The sequence below is a fragment of the Hippoglossus stenolepis genome, chromosome 12 (genome assembly GCF_022539355.2).
Source record: "Hippoglossus stenolepis isolate QCI-W04-F060 chromosome 12, HSTE1.2, whole genome shotgun sequence".
Taxonomy (NCBI): Eukaryota; Metazoa; Chordata; class Actinopteri; order Pleuronectiformes; family Pleuronectidae; genus Hippoglossus; species Hippoglossus stenolepis.
The window spans coordinates 8440182-8458163 of NC_061494.1; the positions used below are offsets into that span (position 1 = coordinate 8440182).

At 44.7% G+C, this 17982-nt stretch overlaps 2 protein-coding genes and 1 non-coding gene across 7 annotated transcripts in view; all 3 read left to right on the forward strand.

The window, feature by feature from the left end:
* arid4b (AT-rich interaction domain 4B) overlaps positions 1–8978 on the forward strand; it is a 42750-nt gene extending 33772 nt beyond the window's left edge. The window contains exons 17-24 of one of the 5 annotated variants that reach the window (XM_047342364.1): positions 1634–1816; positions 2780–2864; positions 2946–3081; positions 3257–4492; positions 4641–4751; positions 4944–5168; positions 5364–5510; positions 6728–8978. In XM_047342364.1, coding sequence (XP_047198320.1) covers positions 1634–1816; positions 2780–2864; positions 2946–3081; positions 3257–4492; positions 4641–4751; positions 4944–5168; positions 5364–5510; positions 6728–6873 — 2269 coding nt within the window. In that variant the 3' untranslated portion in view covers positions 6874–8978. Of the gene's footprint in view, positions 1–1633; positions 1817–2779; positions 2865–2945; positions 3145–3256; positions 4505–4640; positions 4752–4943; positions 5169–5363; positions 5511–6727 lie in introns of all 5 variants that reach the window. The other 4 variants (XM_035172040.2, XM_035172041.2, XM_035172039.2 and 1 more) reach the window with 4 other exon arrangements.
* A 1406-nt stretch (positions 8979–10384) lies between these two features.
* Positions 10385–13917, forward strand: tomm20a (translocase of outer mitochondrial membrane 20). The gene is made up of 5 exons (XM_035172048.2): positions 10385–10597; positions 10905–10951; positions 11053–11134; positions 11749–11891; positions 12364–13917. The coding sequence occupies exons 1-5, from the start codon at positions 10477–10479 to the stop codon at positions 12406–12408; spliced, it is 438 nt and encodes a 145-aa protein (XP_035027939.1). The 5' UTR covers positions 10385–10476; the 3' UTR covers positions 12409–13917.
* LOC118119536 lies at positions 11933–12067 on the forward strand. The gene has a single exon (XR_004698103.1). It is a non-coding gene; the product is annotated as a small nucleolar RNA SNORA14 (small nucleolar RNA).
* Positions 13918–17982: the final 4065 nt, after the last annotated feature.

Below are 17982 nucleotides of genomic sequence, written 5' to 3' on the forward strand. Positions count from 1 at the left end.
TGGATGTAGCCTTAGTATATCTCTCTGTGAAGCTTTCACCAGCCATGGCTGTGGGCACACTGCAATATGATCACTATCATATGTGGACAGGCTGGAGGCTCCCTGATCTTCTGACGTTGTCAGGGTCACAGTTCCTCAGAGGCGATGTGTCAGTGTGACGGCTCACAGATTCACACAGCGGACAACCCGCTGGCTGATGTAATCTGATCCGTCCTGATTGTATCAAACCTTTTTGATCATCACTGTCTGTAATCTGGATCACACTGTGTAAAAGCTAGTTTAAAGGGAACTTTAAATGAGAAAAAATGTAATTATATAATTATTTATAATGATGGTAGAGAGAAACTCTTGATCTTTAGTAACTGTAAAGTTAGTGCCTGACTGCTATTTACCTTTTACCTTTTTAATGATGAAGAATCATTTCTTTTGGCTAGAAAATACTTTCTAGCATTTTCGTGGATCAATTTTAATCGCTGTGGTTTTGAAGAATTAATATGCAGGTTAGTTTTTGATTAATCGCTTGGTTTATCATGGTGACTTGATCAGATGTATTATTTTGTCTGTGTTTGACCAAAAGTACAAATGTAAGACCAAGAAAAACAGCATATTGGCACATTTGAGAACCAACAAGAAATTGGATGAAAATGACGTATTAATGCAGCTCTGTGTGTTTGTGTGTGTGTATGTGTTATAACCTATTGGCGCTTATTTTTTTATTCTATAAAACTGATACATGCGGTGTGTTTTCAACATCATTCGTCAGTTAAATGGGTGTCCCCAGTTGAGGGTGGTCAGTTTCCTCAGTTGTCACAATTTGATCGTGGCTTCCTCTTCAGCGTGAGGCTCATGCTCTGTGCAGTTAGTTGTGAGATGGATTGCGCGGAGCACTGAGGTTCTTTGGACCTCGCAGCGGTGCCTCCTCTCAGTGCCATTAGTCTGGCTTTCAGTCGCTGCCTGCCAAGTTGTGCTTTGCCGTGCTAACCTGGCCCTGTGGCCCCTGCGCCTAAACTACTTACCGGCACTCCTGCACCGCCCATACACCCTCCAGCTTCGACAAGTCCTTACTGTTCCCCACTAGCTCCTCCTTGTGGCTGCTTTGTTTCTTACAGTGAGTGTGTGCGAGTATGTGTGTGTGTGAGAGTGTGTGTGTGTGTGTGTGTGTGTGTGTGTACGTACGTGAGAATGTGTGTGTGTGTGTGTGTGTGTGTTTGTGTAAATGAGTATTCCAAGTAGCTGCTGTGTGGATGTGGGGTTAGATAGTCTAACAGTAGAGTCATTTCCCATACAAGATGATTTATATTTGCCATGAAAAGATGATGTTTTATTTGCTGAAACTCTCCATGTACTGTTCTTTGACTGGCTTGCTGTAAATGATTCAGTTGTTTATGCTGCAGTTTGCTATAGGTTATACTGGACCAGGACAGAAAATGGAAAGTTTATGTTTGTTTATAGATAAGGGCCTAGTGTTGTAATGGGACATGGCAGGCGAGGGTGGAGCAAATATGATAGAGAACAGGCTTTTGAAGAAGCAGCAGCAGCAGGCAGTGAGTCGGGTGGGCGGCTGCGGGTGGGGCTCTGTGGTGTTCACTGGGGAAGCCTAGGGCCAGGAAGTGCTGAACTGTTTTTCTTGCAGGGATGACAGCAGTCAGGAGGGGGAGGAGGGGGAGGAGTTTGAGTGTTACCCCCCGGGGATGAAGGTGCAGGTGAGGTATGGGCGAGGCCGCAATCTGAAGACGTACGAGGCCACTGTGAAAGAGGCAGACGTGGAGGGGGGAGAGGTGCTCTACCTGGTGCACTACTGTGGCTGGAACGTCAGGTAAGACAGGACCTGGGGAAAAATCACCTAACGTCTATATTCACCCTAAAGAAAGAAAGATCAAAAGAAAGACACCTCTTAACCTTTGGGATCACCGCTACACTGGGTATCCCTGCAGCAGTAACGCATCCCTTCCTCACAATTCTGCTTCATCTAATCCAGTCCCATGGTCAGTACTCTGATTATGGAGCACACTGGGCCCTCTAGTGGCAGAAACAGAATTGAGTTTTGGGTCGATGTGGATCACTCCTCAGCTTCCCTCACTCAGTTTTGACTGAATCCCCTGTCTGTCTGTCCCCCAGCTGTCTGTCTCGTAACTAAATCCACAGACAGACTGAACTTCCACCAGTTTAACCAGTGGTTCTGATTCAACTAAATTTACGAATTGGTATTCCAATGTGAGCTACCCTTCTCTGAATCCTCTGAAAGGCCAACCAAAGTGCTGCTACACTCACCTCTACCTCTCAACCCTCTCCCCCCTCCCCAGCGGGTCAGGGTTAATGCAGTGTTAAGTAGAGTGTTAGGGTACCATGACACAGAGGTTAACTAGTGCAATCAGCATTCCATTGTCTCAATGTCGTTGTGTGGTCCTCTAGCACTCTATGAAACAGTGGGATGTTTCTCTGCATTGTGTCTGTCGTGTGTGTGTGATGTTGTGAAACTGTTCATCTCCCTCATACGACACAAGTAGCACCCCTGGTACTGTCGGAACTTTGTTGAACATGATTTGTGTGGTGGTCGGTGTTAATATTGTTTCTTTCTCCATCGTGAAAAGGTTTGTCCTCTTCCCACATTAACACCATGGGATTCCTCCCTGTGCTGTTCAGGCTTAGTTTGTCACAGCAACATGTTGGGGTCAGACAGTAGAGGTGTTTGTGTGGTGGGTGGTGTGAGAGATTTCACGCTCCTGTCAAAGATCAGAATTATGAATCTGTTCCCTTTCCTTTTGTACTTTTTTTTTAGATATGATGAATGGATCAAAGCTGACAAGATTGTGCGCCCCGCCAATAAGAATGTTTCAAAAATAAAGCACCGCAAAAAAATAAAGGTACGAGTTTGGAGAGTTGCTACTTTTCAGCTTAAACTTGACGCTATGACGTGACTCACTGACTGTCTTCAATTCTGACAGAACAAATCCGAGAGGGAGCGAGACAGGCTGGAGAGGATCAATGACAGAGAAGTCCTCGGCCCGTCGCCCAACGGTAACCGCGTCCCGCGCTCCAAATGTGGCCTGAGTCAGGATGTCTTTTCCAAGATGGACGAGGGTGAGGACAAAGGGACTGCAGTCAAGTCTATAGAAATTACCTCTATCCTCAATGGCTTGCAAGGTAGCAACACTCAATAGCCTGCAGATTAGGACTGTTTGACTCTGAATAGGTTTACTTATGCCTGTTGATGTACTACTGAAAACTAAGTGGTGCTCTGTTTTGTTTGCCTCAGCCTCGGAGATGTCCTCTGACGAGAGTGAGCACGAAGATGAGGAGGCGGAGCATCTTGAAGAGGATCACCCAGGTTGCAGAGGCAGCCTCAAAAAGGCCCCACTAGAGTCGCCGCAAACATCAGAGCGTTGGGAGGGCGGGACGACTCCTGAAGGGTCCAAACCTGCTTCAGTCTCAGGAAAGAGCCAGGATGTAGTCAATGCAGAGAGCACAGACTCCGGGAAGCGCAGAAGTCAACCTGAGTCAGAGGGAGAGGCAAGCACCAGGAAGAGGAAATCTGACAGTGCAGCTGAGAGGACCCTGAAAGGCCAATCCAAAGCTAAGACGAGGAACACCAGGAGTGCCGACTGGTTACCTGGAGGCTCTCCCAGGAAAATGGATGAGAGAGCGGCCGGTCCCGGGGAGGAGAGGGGCCCCTCATCTAACAGCAGCTCAGATTCTGAGGGTGCAGCGATGGCCGAGGCCCCGGCTGAGGGACCTCAACGAGGCCGCCCAAAAACCAAAGGTTCCCCTTCTAAGAAATACAACGGGATGAAGGAGAAGTCCAAATCAAATAGACAAGCAGGGTTCTGGGAGATTCCTGAAAAGAGGGCAAAAGCATCTGGGAATGCTGAGGAAAGGCCTGCTGTCCGTGCTAAAGGACAAAAGGATGTGTGGTCAAGCATCCAGGCACAGTGGCCGAAGAAAACTCTCAAAGAGTTGTTCTCTGACTCGGACACAGAGGCCGCCAACTCTCCTCCCCCGCCTGTACCCTCGTGCCTGGAGGAGCCGAGTCTGGACCAGGATGCTGGGCCCGAGGACGAAGTCTCAGAAGAGCAGATGGAGAACGACAAACTCCAGGAGTTTCCGAGCAGCGGCAGTAACTCTGTACTCAACACACCGCCAACAACGCCTGAGTCCCCCTCGGGAGGAGGCAGCACCGTGGAAGACTCTGTTCAAGTGCAGCCTTCCTCCCCACCGCCGTCCATACCCCCTGCCTTGCCTTCAGAGACAGTTGCTGACGCTCTTCCCCCAGGACCCATACAGGAGGAGGTGGCAGGCGGGCGCAGTGAGACGGACAGCAGCACGGTGGAGGTGGAGAGTCTGGGCGGGGAGCTGCAAGACCTCCCTCAGGACGAAGGGACGGGTTCACCCTCGAAGGTGTTCGACGTCAGCCTCTCCTACAACAACAGCAGCAGCAGCTGCAGCCTCGAGCTGAGCAGCAGCAGCCAACAGGAGAGCGAGCAGAAGTCCAAAGGTACACATAACGGTAAATGGGATATATGTATTTTTCAATGACAGAATTCATTATTTTTCTTCAGGATTGAAAAGTAAAGAAATACATGCTGACAGCTCATTTCACAGTCTGTCCGTTCACTCACCGGTTTCTCTGTTTTTCTTTGCAGCGTCTGCGAGTCAGAAGCGGCAGAAAGAATCACAGACAGGCGGAGCCGCAAAGAAACACAAGCCAAACCGCAAGAGCCTAGGTGTGCCTCCAAAAAAGAATAGGAAAACAGGTAAGGAGATCTGCACACGGCTAGCCTTCTGATTTCCAATGCTGCCAGTGCTTTTATCAGCTGTAGAATTTCTGTTTCAGATTCTCTTGTTTACTGACAGTGTATTACAGATTTCAGGCAGGAAAGGAAATGAGATTTTGTCAGATCATTGTCCATTTTCTGTTTTCCTCACATCTGTTTTCGCTCCTCCAGCCAACAGCAGTGACAGTGAGGACCAGTCTGTGGTTGAGGGCACTGCCAAATCAACTCCCTCTAAGATCAACACATCAGATGTGAAGGCTGCCGCTTCACCCAAGTGTCACGGACGATCTCCGCCCTCGAGCCATAAGTACCACAAGCAGGGTGACGCCGACCATGGCCAGCACCGAGACCACCATGGGAGATCGCAGCGTGTCTACAAGTGGAGCTTCCAGATGTGTAAGTGTCACAAAATACCAGAAATAACAATATTTAGATCAGGCTACATTTAATAGTCGAAATCAGGATCTTTTTTTCAGTCTAATAAAGTAGCAACTATTTTTAAAGTTGAATTTTATGCATGGTTATTTCAACAATGCGTCTATGTCCTGTAAAATCCTTTTTTAAAAAAAACATTATTCTGGTTCTGCTCAGCTGACCTGGAGAAGATGAGCAGTCTGGAGAGGATTTCGTTTCTTCAGGAGAAACTGCAGGACATCAGGAACCACTACCTCTCCCTCAAGTCTGAGGTGGCCTCTATCGACCGACGACGAAAACGCATGAAGAAGAAGGAAAGGGAAAGTGAGTGCACACTTTGTTTTCCCCTGATTACCCCCTGGACTTCCTAAGTTCATAGTAACTGAGAGCTAAATCCAAAGTGATAAATAAATAAATACATGTACTATGTACTGTTGTATAATATTTTGTTATAGTGTTTTCAGGGATGCTAATAATGCAGTTTAGGACTAGTGGCACATATGTGATTATGCTAATTTAGCTGAGGCTATTTAGTTGTTTCATACAACATGTTTGATATAATGTTTTATAATCTGCTGTATGTTGTTATTTTTGTGACACTTGCCAACCTCATGCCCACCCCTGCAATTTGAAATTGTTCGGGTGTCTCTCCTCTTTTCGTCTTTTATTATAAATATGAATAGATATCTCACTGCTTTTAATTATTTATTTATCTCACTGTAGTATTTTAAAACCTTGTTCCCTTAATGCTTTAACAGAACATTTATATCCCTAGACTAACTAAAACCACAGCAAACTGACTCCAGTCCCCCTAAAGTCAGTTGGTTGATACAATTTATGACCAGTTTTGCCTGAATTTGTTACTTATGTATTTTAGCTTCTATATATTAGCCTCAAACTCTTACTGTTTGCAATGTGCCGCCTTGTTTACTGGATTAAACTGATACTGAAGAAAAACATTTTTTTAAAGAGTTTTAAGATAAAGTAAACAATAGATAAGGTGATATCCCCTTGAATTCATGTTTTAAGGTTACTTTAGTTGTAACCGTAGGTAGATTTGTTTTGCAGCAATAAAAAGGGAAGGCATCCATCCAAAACAGCACAAAATTATAAACACACAGACAGAAGACAAGACCACAAAAACCATGACAAAAAGTGCTCAAATGCATTGCTATCAATAGAAAACTGGATAGGGACAAAAGTGAAAATTTGTCTAGAACCCGTTCAAGTGAACAATTGCAGGTGGAACAAAACTATTTCTGTAGCGTTTAGCGTTAAGTCTGTTTGCTTAGTTTTGACTGAATTATGACATAGACTGAGTCTATGTTCATTCTCTCAGGGACTCTGATCTATTAAACAGTTAAAGCTAAAAGTTACCCTGTGCAAGTATTAAGCAACAACTCATCTGTTTGTAAGAACTTCTTTAAGATGATACAACCTATTTTAATTTAGTGATCCATAAAAATCAACTTAAGAAGACCTGCAGCTCTGCCTACGTGCTTCAGTTCTGACCATCAAATTTTTTCCTGTTTCTGTTTCAGGTACGGTGGCTGCTTCCTCTTCATCCTCCTCCTCCTCCTCCCCGTCCTCCAGCTCGCTGACTGCGGCGGTCATGCTGACACTGGCTGACCCTCCAGTGTCATCCTCCTCCTCTCAGAACTCTGGGGTATCAGTGGAGTGCAGGTGACAGGACGAACCTGTAACAAGCCACCGCACCAAGCACTTAACCAGCACCCTGGGGTCACCGCCCCCATTCCCTTCCAACAGGACGGACAACTAAACCTACATACTGTAACTACTGGGGCACAAAATCCAGACCAGAGACAAAAAAAAACAAGAAACAAGCACTATTTTCTATTGACAACTGTTTCCTTGGCAAGCTATCGGCACTTAAGTGCACTTTTATGAAGATTGTGTAGGGGGGATGAAATTTGTCAACAACAACAACAACAAAAATATTGTCTTTAGCGCTCTCTTTAATTGAACATTTCTAAGAATTGTTTTTGCAAGCAATAATTTTTTTTCCATTTGAAAAAGTTGTATTGGTAAGGGATGATTTCCAGTGACGACCCCTTGTGCTCGGTCCTCATGGCTCAGCATGGCACAGCCTGCGTCTGCCGTGTTTTTATTATTCTGGGGAATTCAGAGGAACACTGCCACATTGGCATAATGGGCGTTTTGAAATTAAACTTTGCCAGTTTCTCTGTCCACTCGCATTACAAGGCCTTTAAACCTCAAGCGGTTGACGATGGTCTTCTCATGTACAGGGGTGTGGTCCCGTAAGTGTTCCCACTGAGTCACACCAGGTGGTGATAGAGAGGGTTTCTGACCATCACAGGTCCACTGACAGCCTCAGTGGATGAATATGATGAATAAGGAATGATACTGTAGTGCCTTTTTGTTATTTTCTGCTGGGCACTTTGAGAAAGGACAGCGCACCCACCACCCCCGATCCTCTTCTCAAATCAGAGGGTCAAACTGGAATAATGTGTCCCTTATGAAAGACTGAAGATTTCTGCATGAGTGAGCCGGCAGTGAAGGGCTGAGACTGATAACAATGGTTTTTATCAGTGATGGTCATTTTGAAGAATTGTAAAAGCAGAGCTCCTGCTATGGATCACCTGAAATCTAATCATTCAGCTCGGGTACAACAAGTTTGGCAGTAAAAATGTGCAATGATGGAGTTGGCGAATGCAGTGGTCACATTACTTCAGTTCATTTGCCTTTGAAAAGCCCATCTGCTTTATTTTTATTATGTTTTCATCACCCCCTATCTCATCGTCTTCACTGAAGATGTGATGGTGCACATCAGTGGAAGGCAGCCGCCGCAGCAGGAGAAGTTATTTACAGCATGAACTCAGCTCTGACACATGAATGAGGCTGAGTTCCACGTAATCAGTGTTTTCGCGCCACATGAAGTTATTTAATCAAGTCTCATTTAGCTTCATAAAATAAAGCAACACCATCTCATTCTCATTTACTCATAATCAGTAAGGACACGCCAGCTTCCTCTCATACTCATCCCTACCAAAAACGTTTGGCTCTGTTTCCTGTGCTAAGACCAGATCAAAAGGTAAAGATATTGTAAATGTGCATTTATATCATAAAGTGACGTATGTGTGTACATTTCTGAAGATCTCCAGTGTTTCCTTTGTATAGACTCCCTACTGTACGATAAACTGAAGTTGCGTTTTGTTTGGCACTTGTATGTAATTGTATGCTTTTGTTATACATTTGTATATTGAGAAGTGTTTTGAGTCAAGCTATTTAATATCTTGCACTGTTAATAACATGTACTTTTCTGTACAGACAGTTTTACGGTTTTAACTGTAGTTTGAGTGTAAATACTGAGGGTTACAGCATGTTTGTTCTCCTCATTTGTCCTATTTTTCTCTAGGAACCAATTTATTTGAGTTTATTTTCTGTTCTGCCTCTATCTTGAGTTGTCCTAGTCTTTCCTTATTTCATTTTTTATTTCATGTTTTTGCTTCAGTTCATATTCCTGTTTTTGTTTTCCAAGAGCTTGTTGCTTGTAAGAGGAGAATGGTGGTTTTCGAATGCGGCTGAACTATTTTCCAACCTGTACATGGCCTGAAGCTAAAGCTGTATGAAGCTGTATATGGAGAAAAAAAAGGTCAGGATCATAGATAAAGAGAAAGTAATGGAGCTTATTGAAAAATGCTCAATAGTATTTATTAGGCTCATCTGATGATGGTCATTGTGTAATTTATTGTAAAAATGTAAGCAAAGCAGAAGCCTCTGTTTGAAATAAATGCCATAGTTTGTGAAGTACCCGGTGTGTCTGCTGCCGTCAGTGGGGTAAGTTTACGTTTGCTTTCACTTAACTTTTTTCCTCCAAGTACTGACCTTAAGTATATTTTTTAGGTATTCCTATTTTACTTGAATATTCCATATTCTATACTTATTATTCAATGCTTATCAATTTGAGAGTGTTGTTGGATCATAGTGATTTGTTAAATTTCAACTTTTTACAACAGTAAAATATTGTGTCCACTACGTTTATTTGGCAAATGTATTTTCAGTAAAGTGATAAGAAGTAGTTATTTTCTACATATAAAACATTTGAGAAGCTCATGGTCTGATGCATTTTATAAATATGAACGCCCAGTCATTAAACATGACATTGAAGGGCTAGTTCACCCAAAAAATGAGCTTTATGCATGGTTATGTTTAAAAAAGCATTATTCTGGTTCTGCTCAGCTGACCTGGAGAAGATGAGCAGTCTGGAGAGGGGGGAAAAAAATCTCCCCTATGCTGATGGGGGGGGTTGGTGAGGTGTTTGAGTCTACAAAGCACTTTTAGAGTTTCAGCCAAATTCAATACAGTTTAAGTAAATTGGGGCCACGTCTTCAAACGTGAAAACAAAACATAAAAATCCTCCATACTGCTCCTGTGGTGTCATCCAAGTGTCTGGAAGCCCCGAGCTTCAAAATCGACAAGAAACAGTGTAATTTACACCATGTTTTTAGCCTAAATGTCTGCTGTGACTCACGTGGCTCCAGAGGAGGATATCAGATATCCAATAGGGAAATGCAGTCTCACAATGGACCATTTTACACTCAAAACATTTTCATTTTCCTCAAAGTATGGCCTTAGGCAAGTCTGCACTACAGGGGCTCTATAGATCCCCTCGCCCTCTTGGGTAATTTGGTCAAATAAACAAACTCATATGGGAATATGCGCAGTGTAAGCACAATATTAGCTTAATAACTCATGGTGTTCAAAGCTGAATTCTGATTCACAGATCTTCAAGAGAGGACCACGTGATCAGCAGTGTCCTGATCCAGTCACCACATAGTTGACATGGGGCTTCTGGGGCCCCGACAAACAGACTGGTCCCAAATCCAGGCTTGAAATAAAGTGTCTCTGAACATCCATTCTCCTGGTGGGGAGGCACCATCCGTCTGAATAGCTCCAACTGCTTAGATTGTTTATTCAATAAAACACATTCAGTGACACGTTTCCTACAGAAACTGTTAAAATAATTCTAATAAATGTAGAAATCCAAAAATAGCCTTTTCTGCAACCAAACTATTTATGTATTTCTGCATTTGTTTATTTATATAGATATTATCGAGCCAATAATTTGTTCTTTTATTTAGTTCTGACAGCTTCGATCCTCCATTTAGAAATACGTGTGGCTTTTTAACGACGACGTTACGTCTTACGTCACTGCTTACGTACTTCCTCCGCAGTCTGCAAGCTGCAAACTAGCCTGCGCTGCTCCACTGCTGCGACCCGAGTCCGTGAGCAGCGGTCCTCAGACACGATGAGCGGCCAGACGAGCACGATCGTCGCCGGGATGTGCGGAGCCCTGTTCGTCGCCTACTGCGTTTATTTCGACAGGAAGCGGCGGAGCGACCCGCTCTTCAAGCAGAAGCTGCGGGAACGTAAGTGTCCGAGGTGGCGGGGGGGGGGGAAGCAGTGTTAGCTCAGCCTAGCACCGGGTTAGCAGGTTAGCATGGTAGCTTCCTGCTCCATGTGACAAACACGCCACAAGTGGATTACTTATTGAAAAACGATGCTATACAAGTTTTATTTTAAATAGTCGAAGCTTGGATATTTTTAACTTGAACACTAATTTACTCCTGTGACATAACTGAGGCTGTAGCACGTGTTAGCCATTAGCTTAGCATTGAGCCATGCGTGTCGTGTAGTTCTGCAGCAAACCGTGTAAAACCACTTTTTTTCACACAGGTAGACGGAAGCATAATGTTTCTGGAGCAAACTCGGGACTATCGCAGGTAAAAAAAAACACCTCACAGCATTCATTTAAAGTCACGTTGAGTTTCTAATTGTTTCCTTACCGAGCATTTCTAACCTCGTGTGCGTGTTGACTTTGAAGCTTCCGGACCTGAAGGACGCAGAAGCTGTTCAGAAGTTCTTCCTGGAGGAGATCCAGCTCGGAGAGGAGCTGCTGTCACAAGGTCATACACATGACCCCAGACATTTTCATCTAGGCTTCATTCATACTGATCACGATACTTTGCTCCTGTGTAGCAGCTGAACAGTTGTGTTACTAACCCTGTGTTGTAGTAATGGCTGCGGCCTATTGCACTGGGATTCCAACTTAAACGACTCCTTAACTGACACAGGCCCCCATTTGACTAGATTTGTACTTTTTTAATGATTTATTACAGGAAGTGTGTGAATCAGTCAAACATTAGGTCATTGTGTTACGTATGAATTAATATATTGTGGAAATAATTTAGTCCTTTTTGCCAGGTATCCCTTACATTCCTTGCAACTCTCAAAACTGAACTATTGCACTTTGCCGTTTTACTTTTGGGACTTTTTAGTGTGAAATATATTCAAATTGCTGATATTTTAGCTAGCTCTTAATTGCAGTTTTATTTGGGTGAAACAAATATATTTTAAAGGCGTGGCATCAGATTGGTACATAGATTAGTGTACTCACAGACGCCCCGCCTGGCTTAGCCGATGCTGGCGTCAGAACATGGAACTGACCTGCAGCTCTTCTCATCTCCAGCCCCCGTTTCTGTTTTTTAAAGATTGTTTTCCAAACCTGTTTCCAACCCAGGTGAGTTTGAGAGAGGTGTGGACCACCTGACCAATGCGATTGCAGTATGTGGTCAGCCTCAGCAGCTGCTCCAGGTACTTCAGCAGACGCTGCCTCCTCCGGTCTTCCAAATGCTGCTCACCAAACTGCCCAGCATCAGCCAGGTGAGGATATGTCCTATTTTTAAAAATGGGCCTTGGTGGCAAAGCATCCTTAATAAACCCCCCAGTTGTCATATTGTGGTTCCTGGGACAAGATAGGATGCCAGATCAATTTTAGAATTATCCAAAGCTGAGAGCATGCGTCAGTAGCTCTTGGCTATTTCACCTCTAAGACAGAAATAATAACATTACAAATCACATCTGGTTGCTATATCTGATATTTGAGTGTAACAACGTTACATATGTCATACGAGCTGCTTTCAGATATGCACTGAACTGAACAGGCCCCTTAGTGAAATGTATGGAACGTGTGAGAATACAGCTGGAAATGTATGGAAAATTCTGTCAAAATGCAAAAATTCCTCAGGGTTAATGTCTGAAAACTGCTTCATATTCATGTTTATCTGTTCTGTTAATGTCACCCTTCATTTTTTTGGCACCGCCTCTAAAAGCAAACTTTTCTTCTGTCTTTCAGCGAATCATCAGCTCCCAGCCTTTAACAGAAGACGATGTGGAGTGAATGTATAAAAAATACTATTATGCTGTAAAGGGATTTCAGACACTGTTATTCATTCACTGTTTGGTATGTGTGACTGCGGATGTGTGAGTTTTGTGTGAGAGCATTATGACCTAGTTTGATCTTTGGACCTCAGATGACGATAAAGCCCCTCTGTCATAGCACTGCAAGGTTAGAGAACTATGTCAAGGTTATGTTTCCTGGAAATGTTAATCACATTCCATCTTTCTGAACTTGTTCCCTCCATGTCTCATGTTTTATAGCCTCGTCTTGATTCTATTTATTTTCCTAAAACTTGTGTTTTGACGGGGCGGCTGCTGATATGTTGCGTACAAAGTAAGAAAATAAATGATTGCTGTGCAGTTGATAGAGGCTGAATTCTGGTAATCTGGGACACCTCAGCTTCAGTCTGTTTATTTCCTGTTCTAACAAAGTGTAGTCTGAGTTAGCATGTACATCATATGACTAAATCACATGAATTCTGGGGGTGATGTCACAGAAAGGGTCGGGGTTAAATGTCAATCGGAAGCGCATGACAAGGTCAATGACAGGATTCACACAAGATTAATGTGAAGGATATTAATCTGTCACAAATAAGAATGTTCCTAATTGGTATCAAAATATGTTTGTGATGTATTCAAGCAACAAAATGTGATTGAAAATGAACATTGTTTAGTTGTTGCACTTTATCATATATTATAATAATATTTATAATAATGTGGGACATCATGCTTTGGGTAAACAATCATTTAAGTTCTCTAAATGGGGGAAATAGGCATTTAAAGACTTCATGAAGTATAAAGGAGATGTAACATATGATCTGCAGTTGTCAGGAGTTAATGGTAAATACAGGCTGTCCTTGTCTGTTTAAACTATCTAGCACATGATCAGTAGCTCTCAGGGACAGAGCTGATCCAAGAAGCACAGAAGTGTCTGTCCTGTGGTCGGCAGCCATCTCGTGAAACGTGAAGGCGATGTGCTGATTGATGATGGTGGTCTCTCACCTGCAAGGACTTTGTTCCCTGTGTGACCCAAATAGAAGGGTGAATTAATGAATAATCTAATGTGACACACCTGTAATAGGTTTTAAATTATTATTTTTCATAATGCTTAGACATTGCAAATGTTGAGCTTGTCCTGCATAAAGCAAAGCGATTTCGGCTTTATGTAACAGCCTAATACAAGTGTCCCAGATAATCAAATACAGGTAATTACTTTTTTGTTGCAAAAAACACTAAATGCTGTGTCATGTGTCCTCTGAGTATGATATCTCCTTTCTTTATGCTGGTGTGCTTGGAAAACATCTTGAGGATTACAGAAAGGTAAAATATGCGCAAAATATTTCCCCGAAAACCTGAATTCACCCTACATGTAAAATGAGTGTACTAAAAGAAACACTTATTTGTGCAATACTGTCTGTACAATGCAATGTCAGTTAAATGTTATTTTTATAGTCTTTCATATCTGGACATATCTTTGTGTTTAAAATCCGACAATAAAACCTGAAAACACTCTGCGGCTCTGAGTTCGTGTTGTTGCCAGCAGATGGCAGTAGCAATGCACAGGAAAAAGTGGAGCCTTTACAGTTTTGAAATATGGACTGTGGGCAGATGGAGACATTTTGCTGAATGGAAAGTGTGGAATGTTTAATTCTAAGATAAAAAACATTGCTCAGGACTTTTTTGAAAATGATGCCACAAGCAAAAAGATGTTTAACACCATGGAGGAAGGCAATTTAATCTCAGACTTAGAACTGTGCTAGCGAGCGTTAATGAGTCCTTGACACAGGTTAATAAAATACAGACACTGCCAGAACAAAGCTGACTCGCCATCCTGAGAGTGGCTGTTTCCAACCAGCTTGTAGAAACACACGTCTTTATTGTGAATGGTTTTATTGTGTTTGCTGGAGAGTGAAAGTGGAGCAGCTCGTAGGGGAAGGGAGTAGGTCCGCTTGAAAGTGTGTCTCTTGGAAGACAAATAGAGCCGTAATTATTTTTATTCCAAGTCTGCAGCTGTTTTTCTAAGGGCTCTAGCCAGAGCAGCCCGGGCCTCGAGGTTGCCAGGAAAAGAGAGCGAGGGGGGGAAAAAATAGTTTTTCTACATTAGGAATGAAAAATGAAAATTGAACGGCGGCCCAGAAATGTCGAGTGGAGACTAAATGGTAGACACTGTTCCATTTTCCATGAACTCATGCACCCGCTCTGCAGCCTTTGCTTCAGCACTCCTGCTCTTTTTGCCATTCGGCGGAAAGGGAGAAGCTGTCAAGAGGTCGGTCTGGCCCAGAGTGCGTGTGCGTGTGTGTGTGTGTGTGTGTGCAGAAGAAGCGGCTCATTGTTAAATCTGTCCTTTTGGGGAGGCAGAGGAGAAACATAACAGACTGTGTTGGAGGTCAGGCTGTGGTCTGCTGCTGGCACAGGGGGGTAGGAACAGGTTCAGACCCCTCCACACGGTGAACCGCCGGCCTGCTTCTCCTGTAAATAAACACGGTGCAGCCGGGCTGTCCCCTGCAGACTGAGGAGAGGGGTCACTGAAGGATACCAGATCAGCGCAGCCCGCTCGGAAAGCACGCCGTCATAAAATAAACCGAGTGAAACAGACTTTGACACGAGCCCTTGACCTTCTGGATTTGAGCATGACACAGCAGATCTGTAGTTTGTATCGGGGACAAAGCCTGCTCTGTGTCCTCGGCCTCAGTGGAATATTGATGTGGTCGATTTTATATTTGTTCTATTTCTTTTGACTTAACGTCGTTCTTGTAACTGCATCCCTGCTCCATTTCCGTCTGTATGAATGGATTATGAGTCAGCTCCTCATATCTGAGGAAGCGGGGAGGTGAAAGCGACTCCCGTCTCTCGTGCAGTAGGGGGCACTGTGGCTCCAGGCAGACTTTGGACAAGTGAATGGAGAGAGCAGGGAGCACAGCAGCTCCGGTTGACAGCAATAACAATGGCTGAGCCTGCAGCACAGAGACCATGTGCTCTGGAGGAGTGATTTTCACTTTGTAATCCTTGTTTTGTTCTAATGTGCTCGTGATGACAGATGCAGCCTGTTCATTCATTACAGGTGAAGGAAATAACCTGTTCGCATTAAAATCCCTGGGTGAAAATGCAGAGAGGCTCTAACCGGCTCGGACCAGAGCGGTGATTCTGGTTGTATGTAGAAAGGTTGGATTGGGAGTATGATCATCAGTTGAGCCTCACGACTCGTTACTGCAAACAGCACAGCAGCAATTATCCGTACTGTGTTGTTCCATTTAGTGGCATTGAATGTGTGCGTGTGTGTGTGTGTGCGTGTGTACCGTACACGCGCACACAGATTGGATATGTGAACGGTGGAGATGTCTGGTTATGTATGAGCAGCTGTGTTTGGGAGTTTAAAGGCGGCCAGAAATAACTCGGTTGTATGCGGTTGCTATGGCAGCTCCACGTAGCGCTGCAAAGCGGCCGACTCTCTGCGTTCGAGGTCCTCGGAGCGTTACCGCCGAGCAGCGGAACTCGCAGAGGCGTGTGCCGCCCCGTGGTCTTTACTGATCCCTGACGGTCAGGAGGTGGGGGCGTCCACGGAGGCCTGGACTCCTCCCGCGGCCTCGCTTTTTGGAACACTTCCTCCCGACGCCTCACGGTGATGCGCAGATAGTGCGGCTATCTGCTGCTGTCTCCGTCTGCGTGTTGTCACGGAGAGGCTAGAGACACGAGACGTTGTCCAAAGAGGCCTGTGCCAGCAGCTTTAATAAAGACTGCACTGCCACTTGTGTGCACAGCAGCAACACAGTGTATATTAATTACCCGGCAGCCTTCTCTGTGTCATTCACCAGTGAGGGGAGAGGAGGAGGAGGAGGAGGAGAGGAACAATTTTTCCGAGGCACGTCCTAAAAATAAAGCAGCACTGTACGTGCTCGGAGTATTAACTTCCACACAGATGACCCATTTTTCCATCTCAAAGGGTCTGAGGATGGATGGGGGAAAAAAGGAAAGAGAGAGGAGGGAGGGGGAAGCGGAGGGGAGCCAATCACGTGAATCTAAAGCAGGCTACACATCCTGGTGGATTTCTCCTCCTCTGCGGGGCAATGCCTTCGCTGTCATCTGTTTTTCCATTTTCCCCGCCGCTCTCCTCGTCGGTAATTGAACTTGTGCTTCTGCCCTTCCTCCACGCAGGCTTCCTCCTCCTTCCCCGCCATGTGTCGCCTGGCCTGTTGCTAGGCTACACAGCCCTGTTGTTTACATTCCCTGCGTGTGTGTTTGTGTTTGTGTGTGTGAGCACCCAACCACCCTGACGGCCTCTCTCTCTAATGTCATCCTGCACCCCCCCTCACCCTCACCCACCGCGCCTCCAGCCTGCACCTATCTCCTCATCGCTAGATCTGTGATTAGGGCCTGAAATTCAATAGCGCCACTCCTCCCGCCTGCAGGGAAGTGAGTGCATCACATGACCTGCAAATTCCTGTTTACGTTGGGTGTTTTTTTTTCTTCATATTATGGTCTGTCACGAGCCCGTCTGGGGAGCAAAGAGGTTAATAGCATTCGGAATGCATGGGAGGGAAAAAAAGAGAAAAAAAAGCATCACTCAGCTTTAGTTCTCATCCTGTCGTCTGTCATCAACGTTATCTTCTGCAATGTGGGTTAGGAGTGGAACGAGGAGAGGGAACAGGAGGGTTAGGAACGGGTTAACCGAGCAGACTGAGTGCAGTTATTTTCCCTCTCTCTCTCTCTCTCTCCCTCCCGCCCTGTGATCTGTCTTCCTGTCTCATGGCCAGTGCAGTGCAGTGGCTTTGAAAACTCATGAGAGAGTCAGACAGGCTTGTTTTGCATACTCTAGGTCTCCTGCATTGACTTGTAGCAAATCCCTGCCCTCGGGAGGCATGTCAGAGGGGATTAATGGGAGGGCCGGGGCCTCACAGCAGAGTTTCCCATTGACGCAGCCCCAGCCGGTCCCTGCACTGTATTTGCAGCCCGCAGAGTGGGAAAGAGAGCGAGCAGGTGGGGCAGGCGGTGGTGGTGGAAGGAAGGGTTTCAGCTTGCGTGTGCAATGTATGTGTCTGTGCAGGCGAGGCGGTGGGGTGAGGGGTGTTGTACACTGGTGTTATGTCCCTCTGCCCTGATTCTTTTCAGCTGAGGGGAGGGGAGGGGAGTGTAAATGTGCTGTGTCCAACTCTGTTTCCACATCGATTTGTGTTTTTCTACTTCAACCTGAACCCAAACCCCCGAACTAGACACTCAGTGGAACACATAGCTCCTCCAATGCACAACAGTCCCTTTAAGCTGCACCACATTTTTATTGTCATCTATTTTTCATCAAGATCCATGGATTAAAAAAGTGATTCCAAAAATTCCTGGATTAGCACCAACATTTAATGGGTTCTTCATGGATCCATGTCCCATCCTTCCACCGAGTATCATGGAAATCTGTTGTTTTCCTGTAATCTTGCTCACAAACAACCAAACGGACTGGGCTGAAAACATTACCTCCATGGGGGCCGTACATAAAAGTTATACATATATCCTACATAAATACATATTGGGCAGCAGGATTAGTGTTTGTAGTATTTTTAATTTTGAGATTTCATTAAGGTTATTGAAT

Bases quoted from the DNA above. Each gene is read 5' to 3' on its own strand.
- tomm20a (XM_035172048.2), top strand. From the start codon at position 10,477: ATGAGCGGCCAGACGAGCACGATCGTCGCCGGGATGTGCGGAGCCCTG. The intron at 10,952-11,052 runs GTAAAAAAAAAC...TTGACTTTGAAG, and splicing joins CAAACTCGGGACTATCGCAG to CTTCCGGACCTGAAGGACGC. The intron at 11,135-11,748 runs GTCATACACATG...TTTCCAACCCAG, and splicing joins AGAGGAGCTGCTGTCACAAG to GTGAGTTTGAGAGAGGTGTG.